Genomic DNA, 21,579 nt, shown 5'->3' with positions numbered 1-21,579 from the left:
AGTGTTTTGTATCGCCATCCTAGTGAGATGGGGGCCTTATATGGAAGAAGGCACTATGGAAATGTCAATTATTATAACCCTGACTTCCAAAATGAAAGCTATTCCAGAGTGTGGGCTACACAATGAAATCTATGTCAAATATCGTATTTTCATACCACTTGATGGTCTGCATATATGGGATGTTCCAATACTTAGTCATTATAACATTTTTTATTTTTCTTTCGCTCTTCATAATTACTGAGGGGTGATTTCCCCCCCCCCCCACCCCTCATTAAAAAAATTCTTATGTCACCCAAACATCAAGCTGAATTGAAAGAATGCAGAAACTAAGAGTAATGCCAGCCTGATGCCAGCCTGACACTTGTACGATTTTGTGTCACGCATTGGCACGACTCAAGTCGTGCCAGTGCGCAAACTAGTCGTGAAGTGTGCGTAAACACGTCGTGACATGTCGTGACTGCGTGCCAGTCGGGACGAGAATTTTGAAATGTTCAAAATTTTGGTCACGACAAAATTTAGCCACCGGGTCGTGAACTATGCGCAAACTGTTCGTGAACTCGTCGGGACGATGCGGGAGGATGCGTGCCAGTGCGTGGCAGTGCGCGCCATGCCACGACTGTCACGAATGGTTCACGAACAGCTCACGTCGTGTTCACGAATAGTTCAGCACGACAAGGTCCGAATTGCGCAAACTCGTCGTGCCAACGCGGGAAGTGCGTAAACTATGCGCAAACTATGCGTGAACTCGTCGTGCCAGTATCGTGTCAATGTGGACACTGACGGGCAAGCATTCGTGAACTATTTGTGAACTCGTCGTGAACTTGTCGTGAACAAGTCGTAAAACAGTGGGGGAGCCTCCCAGTTCGTGCCCCAAATTGGCACGACTTGCCACGACAAAATCGTGGCCAAAAGTCGTGCAAGTGTCAGCCTGGCTTAAAGCCAGCCTGACACTTGCGAGATTTTGTGTCACGCATTGGCACGAATCAAGTCGTGCCAGTGCGCGAACTAGTGGTGAACTGGCGTGAAGTGTGCGTAAACACGTCGTGACTGCGTGCCATGTCGGGACGAGAGTTTTGAAATGTTCAAAATTTTGATCACGGCAAAATTTAGCGACCGGGTCGTGAACTATGCGCAAACTGTTCGTGAACTCGTCGGGACGATGCAGGAGGATGCGTGTCAGTGCGTGGCAGTGCGCGCCACGCCACGACTGTCACGAACAGCTCACGTCGAGTTCACGAATAGTTCAACACGACACCGTCCGAATTGCACAAACTCGTCGTGCCAATGCGGGAAGTGCGCAAACTATGCGTGAACTCGTCGTGCCAGTTCGTGTCAATGTGGACACTGACGGGCACGCATTCGTGAACTATTCGTGAACTATGCGTGAACAAGTCGTAAACAGTGCGGGAGCCTCTCAGCTCGTGCCCCAAAATGGCACGACTTGCCACGACAAAATCGTGGCCAAAAGTCGTGCAAGTGTCAGCCTGGCTTTGATACTGATAATTTTATCAATTCAGGACTGCTGAAAGAATGACTATGCAAATCTGGTCGATGTGCAAATTGAAGTCGATGGCATCACACATTCAATTTTGGGTTTTTGTTTTTATTAATGAAATGTGATTACAAAAATGATGATAACGAATGAATTGTCTCAAGCAGCAATATGGCAATTACACTCGTTCAGAAAGCAATATGTGCATGGAAGGGGAATGACGTCAACGACCTCTTCATCACAATCCTCCTTTTTTGTATGACGCTACCAACCCCAGAAACTATTGCACCTGTATTATCGTAATTGTGCTGAAATATCTTTAGTCCTTTTCGAATAGTAAAGAGCATGAATAACATGATAATGTTCCGATCGCGTATATAAATGACCTCTACTTCCTCTCTAATCTTGACCGTGCTCTCTTCTTACTTCGTACCGAATCAACGAAGATGTAAATCAAGATGACCATGCAGATCCCGGCAAGACTGATCCCTAAGATGCGAAAGACAACCCGGTATGAACCGAACATATTGTACAGGAAACCTGTTATAAAAAGAGAAAAGGTAAATAGTATTACGTTACCAACGATACTCGAAAGGCTGTCACTATTAGCAGTGATGGCATTAACTTTGATGATTTTAAATGATAATGATAAAATAATATTAATAATTATAATAAGAATAACAATAATGATAATAACGATTAATACTACTACTACTAATAATAATAATAATAATAATGAAGCAAGAATGGAAAAGATCATCTGGAAAATCGTTTTCGTAAGTTTGTATATTCATATTACCAAAATAATTGCGTCAAATTAGTAAATACATGTAAAATATGTTTTACATGAGAATGCTTAAGAAACCTCTAAATTGCATCGGTAAGATTTTTCAAGCATTCTTAACGAATTCCATGAGTAAAAATCTGATAATCAATTTCATGTTTATAAACTTTATCAGAGTTTCGTAATTATTCCATTGTTCAAAAAAATATTGATATATCTGGCTGCCAGCCTGCCACGAGGGTGGAGAAAATTAATGTTTGGCATTTGTTCCTTTCAAGGACGGACAAGTTTAATGTACATGGTCATTAATACGATAGGACATTTCCCCTAAATTAATTGGCTTTATTATTAATAAAAATATTGATAAACCTTGTACCAGCAAGAGAAAAGTTACGAATATCGTAGATGTGAAAATATGGATGAATTTAAAAATGTCCGCCATGACACTGGTTTTGAGCACCCACTAAATTGCTGTGATCCAAGTGTTTTCTTGTATTGTAAAACTTGAGAATCGGTTTAATCTTGTACAAGAGGTGCCGTGGCCGAGTGGTCTAAGGCGCCTGTCTATACATAGAAAGTCCGGGGTTCGATACCCGGCCGCGGCGCTTATGCCCGTGAGCAAGGCATTTAATGTACAATGGTCTTTTATCCTGCTTTCAAATAAATGGAAATGCTATATGCATTATTGGTAACTTGGTGTGCACTTGTTTAAAAAACAACAACACATTAACTCCCCCTGGGTGCATGCGCACTCCTCAATACCCCCACTGTATTACTGAATGCCCCCTCCTCTGCCTAAGGATCAAGTATTCATCTTTACCTGCGAGCAATCCTGAGATAAGATATGCAGTTCCGCACAGCATCAGAGAGCACGCCATGGCCTTCGGAAAATTCTCCTTTTGCACTTTCAGTGGGAAAGTACCGAATAGTGCAGAGTAGGAAGCGTAAAATCCAAAGCCAGCAACGAAGGAAATACTTAACAAGTATGTCAGAGACGAGTTGATAGGATAGGCTAGGAGTGCAAATGATGATACTGCGAGATTCAATGTCAGGAGGTGAGTGGTCAGTAATGGATGCTTGTAGAGGACTGCGATAAGTAAAAGCCGTCCCATGATACCCCCAATGGAACCCATCACCAAAAGGTAGGCGGCTTTATATTTAGTCAATCCTTCGGATATTCCATAAGAGAAGAGAAACACTTCCCAACAGCAGTATGATATATCGAACAAAACTTGACAGGGAAGCAACAGAAAAGTAAAAACACATTCCTTCTTCGCGAAGCTGAACATATCATGTACCACATTACCTATCAAGTTGTAAGCTGAATGCAGTAGATTCCGTGTATCATTTGGTTCATTTGACCTAGGGGACATAAAATCTGCATCTACTGTGATTCCTTCACTCTCAGGTTGGTTGGCACTGTCCATCTCATAGCTACCTGATTTAAGCGGATCAATTTCACAGTCATTAACAACATCTTGATCAAACCCATGCCTCACCGGTTGCTTCAAAATATTCGTGGATAAATCAGTGGAGTCTGATGGGAATATATCATTCCGAGTCTGATTGGCACTGTCCGCAGTACTGCTACAATGTGGCTGAAGCGGCTCAAATACGCCATCTTTAGCATCGTCCTCTCGACTATCAATACCTTCTTCAGATCTACCCTCTGAATATCGTGGAGGTCGCAATGTGGCTGCCATAGGTACCCCGTGAAACACCACGGCAGTCAGGATTAATAAACTTCCCCTGAGTCCGTAGGCATCGAAACACGTCAAGGTCAGGAACGGCATTAAAAAATTCCCGAGGTGGTCACCCAGATGGGTTATTGTTGTAGCTAGTCCAAACCCTTCTCCGAAGTGCTGATGAAGGATTTCACTTGATATCTGCCTCCATGGCGAAAGGCAAAGACCTAGGACAACAAAGTGTACATCGAAATAATGCATGAAATATATATAGATTACGTATGAAGGAAAAGTTTAAAATGGGTTTAAAATGGACATCTTAACAAAGCACGTAAGTGCTTACGTGCTGTTGCTGCTTTTGTTGATAACGCGTGCCGGCCTTGACAAATCATGAAGGAACATTCTTAGAGACGTAAAATCTAATATACAATGCAACATCCAAATCCACAAGGTAGTCCCGAGACGCGTCTCAGAGTGGTCTCTTAAGTTGCGATGACGTTAGTATTCAGTCGGTCTCTGGGTTATCTTCGGAATAAGACTAATATTAGTCATAATAGTCTCTAGCAATATAAATCCATTACAAAGACAATACCTGCTTGAAGACAAAGAGCAAATACCGAATTGGACCTAGGGCATTGGAGACTACAATCACCGACTGGTTGTCAACTTGCCGCTCGGAATCCCTTCCCGAGTCATGATCCTTTTTTATGAAACAGGACGAGGAATTGCTTATGCGCATCCTACCCCAAATTGACCAAATTATTTCCAAACACCCCTTAAACCAGTTTTCCTCTGTGTGCAAAATAACCACCTAAAAAAGTTTTCGAGGGCTTCAATTAGACATTTTGGCCCCTAAACAAGATTATGACCCCGGGAAAAAGCTTGGGGGAAAAACATACCCTAAACACGTTTGGCTAGTCTTAAAAAAAATTGGAAAAAAACATACCCTTAATACGTTTGACCCCGCGATTAACCATTGACAAGTCTTTCAAAACCATCTAAAACAAAAATCGGTGTTTACCCCTAGCGAGTGCACGCGCAACCCGCGTCCAAAACTGAAAATATACCTCTTTAAACGCATTTTTTTTGGTCACCGTGACGCATGTGTACAGCAATAAATTTGACTCCCCCCCCCGGATCCTACCAATCTTAGCAATCACCGCACACCTTACGACTGTTCGCGATCCGATTTTGAAACAAATCGCATTTTGCTTATTTTCTGAAAATGTGAATGGAACATATCATTGTATTTGAGGTTAAAATTAATTGAAAGAATAACCATTTTGAAAGATTGCAAGACTTTATTTTAGAGTAAAGGCCAAATCAGTTTCAAATCGTCGCCAATCGTACGACTGCTATGACGTCATTACGACAAGATATCAAATTCGCTTTTATTCTATTAAGGATGATTGTATTATAGTCACAGTTTTGAACATAAGAATTCGTACGATGATATAGAACATTACACAGTGAGATATTTCAAGTCTCAATAATTATTAGCATCAAATTCTACTACATTTTATTCTGAAATCGGGTCGCAGACCAATCGTAAGGTGTGCGGTCGCCTTTAGGGTTTATACCATCAGTCCATGAATGTCTGTGTAATGTAGCACAGATATACTATTAAGCATAACTGTGAAAGCCTAGAACTTGTTCAACTATCAATAACAAGAACAACATTAAGAACAAAATTAATTAATTAATAACGACTACATTCACTCACTTGTGAAAAATAAGGAGCAACCAAAGAGGGTGGCTGTTTGACTGAATGTTCCTGCGAGGAGCGAGATTGTCGACAGAAAGCAGCTTACCGTTGGGACCAGACGATTACCAAACTTCCGACCGAAAAAGAGGCTGATCGGACCTGGAGAGAGAGCAGACTCAGCAGAGAGTAATTGTTGTCTTTTACTATTGTTTATCATGGCTTCAGAATCACTAGGGGAAGGCGAAGAAAATCAAGAAGCTCACTTCCAAAATCAAGACGGTTCTCCCCATGATCAAACCCATTATAGACATTTCAATGATACGGGATCGACGAGAAATACGGGAGATTAGACTTAACAATAACAGTCAGTAGCGTACCGTTGGTCACGGTATGGGGGGCACCAGCAAACAATTTGAGTCACTTGAAGAGCGCGCGAAGCGCGCTCAGTTGCCAGGTAAACTGACTTAATAGATATATCTTAAGGACAATGCCATTAAATGGATATGTGCACTGATCAAATAATGCGAGCGCGAAACGCGAGCTTAAAATTTTTGATATTCAGACCTAGAAAGGGGCGTTATGAGCAAATTTTTACGTACATGTACTGGTCTTGCTAAACAAACACGAGCGCGAAACGCAAGTTGAAATTTGTGTATAATGACCCCAAACAGGGTCATTTTAAGGACTATATTTTAGGAATCCAAGAGTATACATATCTATATATTGTGAGTGCATTGCTGATTTGGTTATAATTAAAATTACATATATGAAGCACTTTTGTAGTCATTGTAATCATGATTATCATACGCATCTCACTAATCAAATATTGCCAGCGCGAAACACGAGCTGAAAATATAGGAAATTTAGACCAGAAGAGGGGCATTCTATACGGCTTGTTTGTAGGAATTCACTAAGACCGTATTTAACTAACCAAAATGATGCAAGCAAAGCGCGAGCTGAAATTTTTTTATATTCAGATCAGAAAAAGGGACTTTTAAGGACTGATTTTAGGAATTCATGAAGAGCAGACATATCTCACAAATCCTTTTATGCGAACGTAAGCACGGACAGGAAATGTTTTATATTAAGACCTTAAAATGGCGGGGGCGATCACTTAAAGTATTCATGAAAAAGAAGCATATTATGTCACTACATAAAACAATAATAACTCGAAGTTTATAAAGGAAATTGATTTGGTGTATAGTGAACGTCACGTCTCTCAATATACTAAATATATATTATAGTATTCCGAAAAAATATTTGATCTTTAATATCTAGTTAAACAGACAATGCGAGCACCAGAAATAATGAAGAAATACGCCCTGAGCAAATAATGTTTCATGAAATTATGATTTTTTTTTAAATCTAATATACAGTGCATATAACATAATAATTTTATAATATAACCTTATAATGAACAATAATTTCTTCTTTCCCACTACGTTTCTTTTCCTTTCTCCCTCTTTTTCTCCTTTTCCCGGTTTTTTGCCAGCCGATGGGGGGGGGGCAGACTGCCCCCCTGACGAGTCACAACTGATCCCTGACAAGCCACAAGTGGGCCTCCTTTGAACTTGAAAAACTTTTTTCTTCTTTTTTTTTTGCTTCTCAATTTTTTTTTCTGGTGCGAAATGTCCTTTACTTGGGGTTGAAGACCTTTTCTTTGCTTGTCAAATTTTTTGGCGGACGAATTCCCCCCCCATCCCTTTGGAAAATCCTAGGTACGCCACTGCTTCGGAGCCGACTGGCTTCTGCAGAGGCGATAATACATGTATAGAAGCATCGTTTTGGATCAATTTCTTTTGTAAATTTCAAATTAGTTATGGGCAGGGGCGTCAATCCATTTTTCAGATGGGGGGGGGGGCAAAATCACGAATAAACGTTCCAAAAGCGCTCGATAACACAAAACAATTTCACGTACACACACTCACCAACCCATATACACACATAGACCTATAATATATACATATATATATATATATATATATATATACATATATATATATATATATATATATATATATATAAATATATATATATATATATATAATATATATATATATATACAGTGCGTCCCCAAAAAAAACTATACACTTTTGAAATGGCTGCCAAATAAAAAATGTAGCACTTTGGGGAAAAAGACTTATATATATTCAAAACCAATAAAGTCAACTTTCAAATGACACCAAAAAATTGGAAAACTATTCATACTTGAGCGAGCACTGACCACTGAAACAAAGGGTATGAAAATTAGGGTGGGCTGGAATTAGCCTTCCAATTTATGTCATTTTTGAGAGGCAAATCCTTTCGAACTTGCAAAGTTAAGGGCGTTGTGATAAATAAATGATCAACGTGACCAGTTTTGGTTGCTTAAGTAAATTTTTTTTAGATTATTAAATTGAATTTTAATGCATGAGTGAACATAAATTACACTTTTTGGGCATCATTTCAACTTTATCATGTGGACCTCAGCAATGTGTTCATGGGAGTCGGGAGAATAGGGGGTGCGATAGGACTTCAGTGGGAGAAGGTTGTTGATGGAATAAGGGTCAACGGAACATTCAGCCCCCGCCTCTTCCCTCTTTCCCGCCCTCCCCTCCTGGGGCCCGTTGAAGAAAGAGTTTCGTTTAAACGCAAGTAAAAAAATCAATCGCAAGTCCCAAATGCGCGCTGTTGATTGGTTGAAAATCAAGTTGCGCGTGATTTTTAGAGTTGCGATTGATTGCAACTCTTTCTGCAACGGGCCCCTGGGGAGAGACTGATGGCTATTGTCATGTACGAGTGAAGTCCAGAGCAGAATGCTGATTTAATGATTGATTCTGAATTGGGGCATCAACTTTTTCCTATCAATCATTTAATCAACAATTTATTAGTCAATCAACTCATTCAATGTGCAATGTGATCAATCAAACATTCATTTTTTTTCAGTAAAGTACTTCATTAATCATCATAATCATAAAATTTCTTGGTAATCATTCAATAAAAAAAAATGACCATCAGCCACCGGTCACTTGGCAGTTAAGTTTTGAATAGGCTATAATCCTTGGAGTGACACAGAGAAAGTGTGGGGGCTGGGAAATGAAGGTGGAGACGGGAGGGTACATATGACTTTTCACTTGTAAAAGGACAAAAAGAAGAGGAATGCCCGGTTTTAACCATGTCTTAACATATCTCGCCCTCTTGCTTGTAACAGGTACCATCACATTACTCTGGCTCTCACGAACACACTTCTGAGGTTCACAAGATGAATATGCTATTACAATTCCTGTTCACTCATGCATTACATATCAATTTAGTAACTCAATGAAATTTGCCTAAGAAACCATAACCTATCTCACTCATAAATAGCATAACACCCTTAGCTTTGTAAGTTCCAAATGACTAACCTCTCAAAGAAAACTGTAAGGCTAATTCCTGCCCAGCCAATCCAAGCTTAGTCTCTCGATCAGGAGGACAGAAGTTGCATTACATTTCAATGAATATGCTACACTAAAATTACAATTCCTGTTCACTCATGCATTACATTTCAATATAGTAATTCAATGAAATTTGCCTAAGAAACCATAACTTATCTCACTCATAAATAGCATAACACCCTTAGCTTTGTAAGTTCCAAATGACTAACCTCTCAAAGAAAACTGTAAGGCTAATTCCTGCCCAGCCAAGCCAAGCTTATTAGTCTCTCAGGAGGACAGAAGTTGGGGGAGGGGGTAGAGATGGAGGAAGGGGTTGCTAAATGTTCTGTTGACCTTTATCCCATCAATGTACTTCACCTACCTGAGTCATATTACCCCCTCTCCTCCTGAGTGTCATGAACACATTGTTGAGATCCACATGATAAAGACAAAATGCTGCACTAAAAATTGCAATTCACGATCACTCATGCATTAAATTTCAATTTAATAACGCATTAAATTTTCATAAACAACATACTGATCACATCTGATCGTTAATTCACCAAATAACCCTCCACTTTGCAAGTACCAAACATAAAAAGAAATTGGAAGGCTAATTTCGGCCCACCCTAATTTTCATACCCTTTGTTTCAGTGGTCAGTGCTCGCTCAAGCATGAATAGTTTTCCAACTTTTTGGTGTCATTTGAAAGTTGACTTTATTGGCTTTCCATGTGTATAAGTCTTTTCCCCCAGAGTGCTACATTTGTTATTTGGCAGCCATTTCAAAAGTGTATAGTTTTTTTTGGGACGCACTGTATGCTACTCATGAGAAGGAAACGCATATCTCACCAACAAATTAATGCGAGCGCAAAGCGCGAGCTAAAGTTTTTTTAGTATATTAACCTGAAAATAGGAATAAGGTACCGGTTTAGGACTGTTTAGTGACTCATGATTAAGATACATACCTCACTAACAGATAATGCGAGTGCGGAGAGCGAGCTGAAATTTCTTTATATGCTGACCTGAATTTTTGATATTCTAAGCATTTTTGGAACCAATGAAATAAGATGGGTATCTAAAAGAACAATGAATGCGAGCGCGAAGTGCGCGAGGTAAAATTTTTGATATTTTGATCTGAAAAAAAATTGACAGTTTAAAGGACGTTTTTAATACAGAACAAGATGTATATCCAATAAACAGTTATTGCAAATCGCAGCGGTAGTTCTTTTGAGATTTAGAACAAAAAAAACCCCGGGACATTCTATTCACTTATATAATCATGAAAAGTAGGGTTTTTGCTAAAGAAATGATGCGGGCGCGAAGCGCGAACTGAAAACTCTTATATTCCAATCTGAAAAGCGGACATCTTGATTACGATTATGAATAAAGAACGAATTGCGTATCTCAATCTCGCATGCCGATATCTGTGTAGCATTACAATCTTATTTTATCTTTGCACATCCGGAATTATTTTTGCCCCCCCCCCCCGAATATTTTAATTGTGGGGCGATCGACCACCCCCCCCCCCCCCTGAACGATGCCTCTGGTATCGAGACCAAAAGGAAGCCCTTGTGATATTTTCATACCAACATGATATGAAAGAATCGTGAAAAAGACATTAACAACTTTATAACTAGTTACAAAATTGATAAATTGCAGGATTATCTGACAATTTGCTCTATTTCAGAGCTCACTCATTGTGCTTGTAGGCCTATAATATGTGTTCTTGCGTGAATCTGAGTCAACTTTTAATGTTACTCGAATTATGGTTATTTCTGTTTGCTGATAACCGATATGCCCACTAAGCGTAGTAACGTACAGTGCATCATTAACTTGACAAGCCAAGTTAGAATCTGACTTTTATCTTGTTGTGGCCGGATGAAAATGTCTGGATTGAAAGACATTATTGTATCTTGTCGTCGGCTCGTCATATGAATTCATTCATTCACTCTAGGATTTCATATTGCAGTATAGCATGGGTCAATTACAAGAAAGTAAATACAAATCACATTTTAAGATTACAAAAGAGAGCCGCACGGCTTTGAACTGGGTCTGGATATGCTGATCCTTTATGTAGTAGACTGAAAACACTGAAAGTTACTGATATTCATAATGAATCACTTGAATTAAAATTAGCTACCTTTATAATTTCATGATGATTTTACTTTGAATAGAGACATTCATAGTTATCCAACTAGACATATTTTGGTTTACATTATTTTATTACCTCCCAGAAGTGTCTTAGCCCATAAATCAATAAAATATGTAGGACCTTACATTTGGAATTCACTATCTTTTAATTTACGAATTTGTAACAACATTTTATCATGCAGGAAGGATAAGGGATTCATATCTCTCCAAATACTGTAAATGATATTTTTCCGAATTACTCTCATAATTGAGGTGCATGATGATTTGTTTTCATTTTATTCAAGATGCGAATGATGTCCATATCTTTATATGCTTTAGGGGCATTATTTTAGTTATTGCATTAATTCATTTTTGTTTGATTTATGTTTTATTTTATATATGTATTTGTTTGTATATTGTATGTTTTTAAACGTGAACACTGGACCCATCAGAAGAACACCCTGTGGCTGAAGAGGGTCATCCAGCTCACGGGTGGAAAATAAACAATTAAAAAAAAAATTTATTAATTAAAAAAATAAGGGCCCCGCACTTCAAACACTTTTTGTTTATGCTTAGTTCCTACTGTGTATTATATATGTATCATTATATTCTGTAAATTTGTTTCTTGTTATGCATGGTGAAAAATAAAGCAAACAAACAACCAAACATAGGATGGTAGTGGTACATAATAAACATAATAGCAGGGACCGCTGGGAAAACAGTTTTCGGAAAATGAATTGGCTATACCCTGGGTAAATATACCGTTATTATATTGTTATTATTATCCTTCCTCACAGATCCCTGATTTTCGTAAAGAGAAGCATCCGTGATTACAGAAAGGAAGATAATGTAAAAAAAAAAAAAAAAAAGTCAATTGCAAGAAGTACAATGCATAATAATGCATAATGCGCAAATAAAGAGTTTCTTGCAATTTATAGCTCTTTTTAACAGACAACGAGCCCTGGTGCTTGTTTCTTCATTTCTAAAGGAAACTCATGCCAAAAATAACCCACTATACCTGAAATCCCTTGCAAATTACGCTTGACAATTGGACATTAAGCCATCCGCTGCATGATCTTATCTCTCATGTGATTTAAAGGAGAATGAAACGTTTGGAACAAGATAGCTTGTGTGAAAACAGAAAAATAAAAGAAATAGATCAACGAAAGTTTGAGGAAAATCAGACAAATAATGAGAAAGTCATGAGCATTTGAATGTTGCGATCATTAATGCTATAGAGATCCTCATATTGGCAATGCGACAAAGATGTGTGATGTCACTTTTGAACAACTCTCCCCATTACTTTAGCATATATTTCACTTAAACTGCCTCTTTTATCACATCTATCAGTAGATCATGTGTTCTTTATATATAGGAGGGCATGCAATACAGATTTTAAAAAATACATCATGGATAAAGAGTTTGCATCACCATGAGAAAAAAGCAAAAAGATACATTTTGGGGGTATTTTATAGTCCATCAAAGGGAAAGTTGTTCATGTGTGACATCACACATCCTTGTCGCACTGCCAATGGGAGGATCTCCATAGCATTATTGATTGCACTATTCAAATTCTCAAAAATTTCTCATTATTTGTCCGATTTTTCTCAAACTTTCTTTGTTCTTATTCTTTGATTTTTTCTGTTACGACACAAGTCGAAAGGTTTCATTGCACTTTAATAATATATCCTGGAAGTCTCCAACCAAAAAGATAGCACAAATTTTCAAACTTATACAATGAATGCTTGTTGGAAAATATCTAAACTTTGAGTTATATTGAACGTTCGGGAATGTACCGGGGAGTTGCCATTAGGGAATAAGCCACTATAGTTTATTCTGAAATATTCACTATCGACAAAGATAAGATATTTTCATTTAACAATATTCCATAATTTTGGTGTTCAAAATCCCTCTTTTAAGACTGTTGGTGTGTCATATTCTGACTAAATTCGTTCAATAAATAGTCAAAATATTTTCGGAATAGCTATTTCTCTCGTTGGATGTGGATGATTTTGAAAGTTAACATTTAATGATCTTATATTCTTCTTCTTTCGCGTTGCCGTTTTTCCGGTTTTAATTTTTTTTTTTTGGGGGGGGAGGTTGTCCCCACTCCTGAGGGAAGCCCCCTCTCATTTTCTGCGCCTACAGAAAAGGTTGTCCAAGTTGAGAGGATTTAATTTATATTCACCAGAGTATGGAAGAGCATTTCCAAAGATTCCTTATTTAATAGTAATTTACTGTTATTTTTTATAACACACACACACAATCATGACTGAAGAAATAAAAAAGCTACATACCTCATTACACAAAATTAATGCTTGTGGGTCCGGAATGCTCGGGTCATGAATGAATGCAAGATATGAAAAGGTCTTTCCTTCCCACTGACCCTTTAAAGGGGAAAGTCACCTCCATACGAGATGCAGGAAAGCTGCTCGTATATGACGTCACAAATCAAATAATCAAAATTCTAATTCTTAATTTGATGGATTTTTCTCAGACATTCGGCAATATTTCTTTTCATTTTTTCTTCCTTAAAAAAAACCCCCGTTTAGTCAGGGTCAATTTCCCCTTTGATGAAAGACTAAAAAATGTTTCTCTTGAATTTTGTATATGTAATACGCCTACTTGTATACCAAAACTTGGAAATAGAATTATGTATCTACTTTCTTTCGGATTAATTTATTCAGTACGTGGGTGCCGGGCGTAGGTGTTAGATAGGAAGATATCTTTTGATATTTTCATATCAGCCCGATGAATTAGCCTTGATTTGCCATGCGCTGTTTGACCAGCTTCCTCCGCAGAAGAACCCTAGGTTGTATTATGGTATGAGTTAGGCTACACAATTGAAACTTTTACTAACTACAAATTTCTGTAAGCGTTGAAAGTAATTACAACCGCAAAATGCCCTTATGTATCACAAATAATCTACTAATCTGCTATCATTTTGTTTTAGGTGCAAATTCCCCTCAATAACAACAATCCTTCTATTTTTCTCCACTCATCTTGATTTTTTAATATTTTTTTTTCGTATTTTTTTAACGCTGAGGTTTGATGTGTGTGGTTGATTTTGAATGTTTTTTTTGTTGAGAATCCATTGAGTATGAGAGTGTCTTACGTGTGGCTGAGGAGGAAAATGGGAGATAGAATGAGGAAGCGGGGTGGGGCGGAGAGAGAAAGGGAGAGGGGTGAGAGAAAGGAGGGTGTATTCTTAATGTTGCGTGACGATGCGTGTTTGTCAATTTTGTCGCACGTTTTGTTTGCAGTCCTATTCTTATTTTAATCTGATACTGCTCTAACATAATCCTCTTTGAATCTACTTCAGCTTTTTACTTCACACTAAAGCCGGGGTAATAATAGCAGGGCCCGCTGGGAGAAAAGTTTTCGGAACTGAAGTGGCTACCCTGGGTAAATATGCCGCTATTATTATTATTATTATTACTATAATTTACTACATTTTTTTTTAGATCTCTATTGTTTTAACTGAGGAAATTATTTGTATGCATGTATATATGTCTTTTATGACATCGATGAATAACAGCTTTGCTGAATAGTTTCTTTTTAATCCTGTATAAATATGTTGAATAAATAAATAAATAAATAAATAAATATAAAAATAAATAAATAAATAAATAAATATAGATAGATAGATAGATAAATAAATAAATACGTTCAAGTTGAGAGCACACATGGAAACCAAATTTTTATTGTAGGTGTGATGTCAGTGGTCTGCACGTCTGACTGTTCCGTTCTTGTATAATCATGAGTAGGCTACCATCCGACACAAGGTCACCATTTACTGTGAATTAAATGTAATAGCTGTTTTATATATCAGGTCAATAATCATTTCCTTGTCACTTTGAATTTACACTCGGTTGAGAACGAACAACGTGACTCATTAGTATTGTTTGAAGTAGAACCCCGGGTTTTTGTATTCTTTTACAATAAAGTGGTCTGCATTATAAGCCTACTTCGGGATGAATTGACCAGGGTGCTGGACTATATATAGGTCTGTGTTGGCATACGAAAGAACTTGGGATGGCATGCATGAACTTCTTCAGATTTTCAGAAAAATTTCCCATTTACATTTTAAGAATTCGCTTCTTTCTTCCTTTTTTTCGCTATAACGTATTTCAGATCGATTCCGTCGTGAGATGTGTTGGCTCCATCATGGACCTATATTATACCTTGGTCACGACCTATATTATACCTTGGTCACATTTGATCTACGGCGGCCGTACGGCGAGTCGGCAACAGTCGTTTTATTAATTTCAATTCAAACCAATAGAGTTGGAACAAAAAATGTTGAAACGACTGTTCGACTCGCCGTACGGCCGCCGTAGAGCAAATGTGACCATGCATGGTATTAGGTCCTTCAGCCGAATCGAACAATGATTTTATTCTTTAACTTGCAATTACCAGTTTTGTAGGGTTTCAGAGGAATTTTATTGATGCATCTCCTTTAATCCACCCCACCTCCTTCTCATGTATATCACTACAGAAAAGATAATATATTCTTCAATGTACTTGTATCTGATCTATGTTACATGTATGTATATGATACAGTGTCAGCAAATCAGCCAGTTCAGGATACTGCTGATTGCCGAACAAAATAAAAGGTGAAAGTTGAATTACTTACTAGCAATCAAATACACTCCAAATTGCACTGAAACTAGAAGGCCAGCGGTCGCTTGCTCAATGTCGAGTTGGATGACCAGCGGAGGGATAAGAACTGACAGCGACTTGACCAATCCAATGGCCATGAAATGGCACATGAACTTCGCTACTACAATAACATACCGCCATGCATCCATCCTTGATGAACTACTGACGGACCGCGACAGAGTTGCTGCCATTTTCCAAATCGGTTTCCCAGCTGTACTTGCGTGTAGAGCTCATCTCCTTGTAATAAACTCAGCCCTGTAAAGCCAAGGAGATAGAGGTGATATCTCATTGGTAAAGCTGATAACCATCACGGGCGGACAGGCAAATTGCGTCCGTCCCTCAGTGTTTGATCGTCTCTTATGTAACATATTTACCCTTTTATCGATTGGGTACAGAATGAACAGGTTAATACCCCTTTCATAAACCCCATTAAAATGAATTAGGCGGCTAATAGCAGCATAATTTGGTCGTAAAATTGGAGGAGGACAAGAGTTATCCGCATTACTCTGATGCTGCTATTATCCGCATAATAGCAGCATCGGGACAAGATTTTGAGTTTATGAACGCATTTCCAAATTATGCGGATAATTGCCATGGTGCGGTCACAAGGTCACCCTTTTCCAACACAACCGCATCGGAGGGGGCGTGTCCAGTTGTCATGGCGATTATCCGCCTTTTTCAGGACGGGCGCTCGTAAAAATAATGCGGCTTATTTTCGGAGTTTATGAACGCAATTTTTATTGAATTATCCGCATTACTCTCAGGCGGCTAATTGGAGGATTGGAGGATAGGTTTATGAAAAGGGTATAAGAGTTCATTCATATACCATGTACTTCAGGCATTTCAAATGTCAACGCTGCCAAGGCACTGGCTTACCTTGACAGTCTCTAAAGGACAAGTCCACCCCAACAAAAAATTGATTTGAATTAAAAAGAGAAAAATTCAACAAGCATAACACTGAAAATTTCATTAATATCGGATGTACATTGTAAAATAAGAAAGTTAATGGCATTTGAAAGTTTCGCTTCATTTCACAAAACAGTTATATGCACATCTCGGTCAGTATGCAAATGAGGAACTGATGACATCACTCACTATTTATTTTGTATTTATATGAAATATGAAATATTTTTATTTTCTCGTCATTGTCATGTGAAATGAAGTTTCATTCTTCCCTGAACACGTGGAATTCCATTATTTTAAACTTTTTTTTTCTTCAGGCAAGGTGGTCCGAATCGTAAAATTCGTAAAAATTGAAATATTGTATAATTCAAACAAACAAAAGAAATAGTGAGTGAGTGACATCATCGACTCTCTCATTTGGATGTAACTGGCTCGTTCATATAACTATTTTGTTAAAAATAAGCGAAACTTTGAAATGCCATAACTTTCTTATTTTACATCTGATTTTGATGAAATTTTCAGCATTGTGCTTGTCTGATTTTTCTCTATTGATTCAAATCAGCATTTTTTGAGGTGGACTTGACCTTTAACTTTATCTGGTTTATGTAGTGATTTGAATCGTGGTTTGAAATTCCCATGTTTGTTTGTTTGTTATGTGTTTGCTTGTGCAGAGGTGTGTTTGATTTTCATGTTAAAAGAAACCGCTGAGAAACTCACTCATCACCACGGAAAAGAAAACAGTGACTTTCAATATTGTGTCATTTTGCAACTTTTGAATTTTGACCTTACACCACATTTCAAGGCACTGCACGTCCACGTTAACCGTAATTATATCGTGTAGGGTATCATTTAAAAAATTAAATGATCTATTCTTTGGTGTCAATCACACATTACTATTCATTAAAACCGAGGAGGGATCATCGATCAAAGTCAGATTTCCAAACCTTTTTTTATAGGAGTTTATGTTGACTCGAAGAGATGGCCTTTGTCAAGAAATACTTTGTGTTTTAGCAATAAAAATCAGAACCAAGCGCGCCCTGATTTTTTATTTGTTATATAAAAAAGAGGCATTTTAGCAGAGACAAGTCCAGCATTGTTTGAGGAAATTGGCCGGATTTTTCATGAGCATTTGCTCGATAGATTGTTCGAAGAGCTATAATAACTATTTTAGAGGGTAGTTCCCCCCCCTCCCCCTCCCCCCAAAAAGAGTAAAATTAAAGTTGCTGGCTTTAAAAATTAATCATGATGGTTTTATTTTACAACTAACTAAGATAGTTTCATAAAGTATATAAATGATGCGAGCGCGAAGCGCGGGCTGGAAATCGTTGATGTTCAGACCTGCATGGTGGGTGTTTCATAAAGCTGTTCGTAAGATACGAATGACTTTACGCACGACTGGTGATCCTTTCTTGTGCTATGTGATATCCCTATATAATTGATATATGACCTAAGAACATGTTCCAGTCGTGCGTACAGTTGTGCGTAACTTTACGAATAGCTTTATGAAACACCCACCACAAAACCGAAGATTCCGAATCTCAATTGATATATAAAACAGGCGCGAAGCGCGAGCTGCATTTTTTTATATAGACCTTTAATAACCCGAAGTAAGAAGATGTAAATCTCTGTTTGATCATGAAGAATACTTGAAACAGTAATAGAACTATATGCAAAAGCAAAGCGCGATTTTTTTTTATATATAAAGACCTGAGATTTTCACGCACTTGTTCATCTTAAACAGAAGTATGAACGGGTGTTTTTTTCCCATGTACTTACATGTAAAATGAACATTTTTAGGTCTGTTTCTAGGCTGATTATGTCTATACTGTATATTAAGGGATGAACAATGAAACATTTAAACATTTTCTTGTAAACAAAAGCATGTTCAGTATCTCACTTATTATACAGTGCGTATCAAAAAAAAAGTTTACACTTTGAAAAAATCCTGTAAAATTATACATTTGTAATATCCTGTAGATTGTTCCACATTTTAACATTGGTACAGGTTCATTAAAGCAAATGACGATATAACTGTCGAAAAATATTTCCGCTTGAGTGCGCACCACTTACTTTTGAAAAGTTAGTGAAAAATGATTTGCGCAGAAATTTGAAATAGTTATGCGAATAAAAGTAGACCTTAATCATGAAGAACACATGGAATTTAGCTAGTAAAATTGATTTGAAGATATCTTCTACATTGTTTGACTTGTTTTCCTTGCCCCAAAACACTTCGAAGAGTGCATTTCGCCCCACCCCACTCCCCCACACACCGAGGCCATGGTGACGATATTTGCTTTACATTGAGCTGTGATTTGCATGGAATGGCTTAAGCTTGATTTTCATGTTGTTAATCATTGCTAAGCTTGGGAAAAGTGTGGAGAAACCAGTATTAAATGAAGAATGAAATGTAAACCAACTTTCAATGATAAAAACTGAGTAAAAAAATGCTGGAGATGTCTGATATAAACTTTTGTTCGGATTCAGTTATGTCCTCAGATCCAGCTGGCAGAAATAAGGAAAAGGTTGTGCTTATTAAGTGTTGAAATTTCAATTTGGGTGGCAAAATTGTCACAAAATGCTTGAATTTATGCGTTTTATTCCAATTGACTAAAAGTGCAAGGGAAATGTATGATAAATCTTTCATAGTGTAAGTTTGGTTTCGCCCTTTCCCCTTGACACAGCATGAATACGAGCATTTCTGCGCAAACAGATTTCTGCGAGCTTTACATAAATGGACAGTGCTCACTCAAGTGTAACATTCTGACAAAACTTTTAGTTTCATTGGATAGATGAGACCCAAACCCAAGATTATTTGTGAAAAAATTACCCGCATGTTGTATATTTTTTAATTCCCAGGGCTTTTTCAAAGTGTAAACTTTTTTTTGATACGTACTGTAGAGCCAAATGCGAGCATTGTTTCCACCGAAATACAAGACTTTCAAACATTTTTGGGACATGGCCTATTGCATTCCACGGTTACACTTCGAAATTTCGGAGGTTCGTAATTCCGAAACGCGTAAATTGCCTATACCTCGATGTTCATTAATCCGAAAACGAAAAAGGGTTCGTTAATCCGAACAATTGTGGCGTTATTCCGAAGGTTCGTCAGTCCGAAAAGGAAATAAGGTTCGTTATTCCGAAGGTCCGATAATCCGAAAGGCGAAATAAGGTTCGTTATTCCGAAGGTTCGATAATCCGAAAACCAAATAAGGTTATTTATTCGGAAAGTTCATTAAACCGAAAATGAAATAATCAATGGCGAAGCGGCAGGGTAAGCGTGGTGGAGGGGGGATATAATTGTTGTTCAATTGTTATGTGGATGGTGAGGTAAAAGGAAGGGCGACGGAGCAAATTAGAGTAAAGTAGAGCAAAGCCGTCTTACTAAAATAAATGATAACAATCAATAAAAAAATGGGATTTTCTAATCTTACATGTATACGTTAAAAAGGGTATTTCATTAAAATCAAGAGAAAAGATTCCCCAAACTGTTCATTCTGTAAAAGAGACTCTGAAACAATTATACATATATTTTGTGATTGTCTGGTGGTTAGTATTGTATGGGACGATCTTTTATCTATAATAAACCAAAAACAACATTCGAATATCATCTTTTCCCCCTTTGTAAAGATTTTAGTCTGGTATTCAAGGTGATAATTTTCTAACATTCATTTTCCTTGCTTTCAAATACTATGTTCACTTTTGTAAATTTAATAACAAAACCCCAAATATTGTGGAATTCAAAGCTCATAACAAAGGTATTAAGGATATTGAATATGTTTTGGCGAAGAAAAATGTTAAATTACCTGTACATTTTAAAAAGTGGAGATTTGATATCTAATTTGTTTTATATATCTGTCTTGACAAGTATATACCTACATGCATGTAAGTGCTGCTCTGTTTAATCATGTAAATAGCTTGTTGATTTGTTTGATTTGTACTCTGATTTATTTTTGATCAATAAAGATTGAAAGAAAAAAAAGGAAACGAAGGAGGTGATTCGGTAAAGAGTAAAAGGTAAATATAAGAAAAAAAAAAGAAAAAAAAGGGTATTTTGTTAAAAAAAAGGCATATTTCATTTTGAAAAAGTTTTTTTTTTTCATTTTGAAAAAGAATAATATTTCGTTCCTACGGTTTTTTTTGAGGGGGTGCAAGTTCCCCCTGCACCCCCCCCCCCCCCCGCTTTCACCGCCCCTCTGGGAAGGGGCTGATCTATCGTTACCAGGGGCGTTTATGTAAGCAGAATTCACTCAGAGGGATGATCATAGGCTTATGAGGCTAGTTCATGTTTTTCTCTCATTGCTAGCCCTGCAAATGTTTATGTTATTATTCATTTTATTTATCCTGTTTAAACATAGACAAATGTAACATGAAGGACCAAGGACCAAACTGAACATGTTTACAATAATTGCATCCTACAAAAAAGACCACCGAACATCAAACAAATAAATTATAAATACATTCAGCGACAGTGGCGTAACTAGGGGGGCATGGGGGGGCACGTGCCCCCCCCCCCCTCCATCGGCTGGCCCCCCCAAAAAAAAAAAACGGGGAAAAGGAGAAAATTAGGGAAAGGGAAGAGAAACGTAGTGGGGAAAGAAGAAATTATTGTTTATTATAATGTTATATTATGTTATATTATGTTTTTTCATAGCTTTATAAAACATTATTTGCTTCATTGTGTCTTCATTCTTCATGTTGTTCCTGGTGTTCGCATAGACTATTTAACTATATGTATAATCCCGTTGTACTAAAACCTCCCGTTTTTAAATCAATATACAGCAAATATATTTCCCCGCAATTCGAGTTATTGTTTTATGTAGTGACA

At 37.5% G+C, this 21,579-nt stretch overlaps 1 protein-coding gene across 1 annotated transcript; it reads right to left on the bottom strand.

Annotated features, from left to right (window-relative positions):
- Positions 1–1,582: 1,582 nt before the first annotated feature.
- Positions 1,583–16,119, bottom strand: LOC121424429. The gene is made up of 4 exons (XM_041620118.1): positions 15,826–16,119; positions 5,685–5,825; positions 3,097–4,188; positions 1,583–2,032 (listed from the first exon to the last, which is right to left on the bottom strand). Exons 1-4 carry the CDS (start codon positions 16,040–16,042, stop codon positions 1,881–1,883), a joined length of 1,602 nt encoding a protein of 533 aa, XP_041476052.1. The 5' UTR covers positions 16,043–16,119; the 3' UTR covers positions 1,583–1,880.
- Positions 16,120–21,579: the final 5,460 nt, after the last annotated feature.

Source organism: Lytechinus variegatus, chromosome 1, assembly GCF_018143015.1.
Source record: "Lytechinus variegatus isolate NC3 chromosome 1, Lvar_3.0, whole genome shotgun sequence".
In the NCBI taxonomy this organism is placed as follows: domain Eukaryota; kingdom Metazoa; phylum Echinodermata; class Echinoidea; order Temnopleuroida; family Toxopneustidae; genus Lytechinus; species Lytechinus variegatus.
Note: the sequence above shows the minus strand (reverse complement) of the source record. Positions and strands in the feature narration are given on the sequence as shown.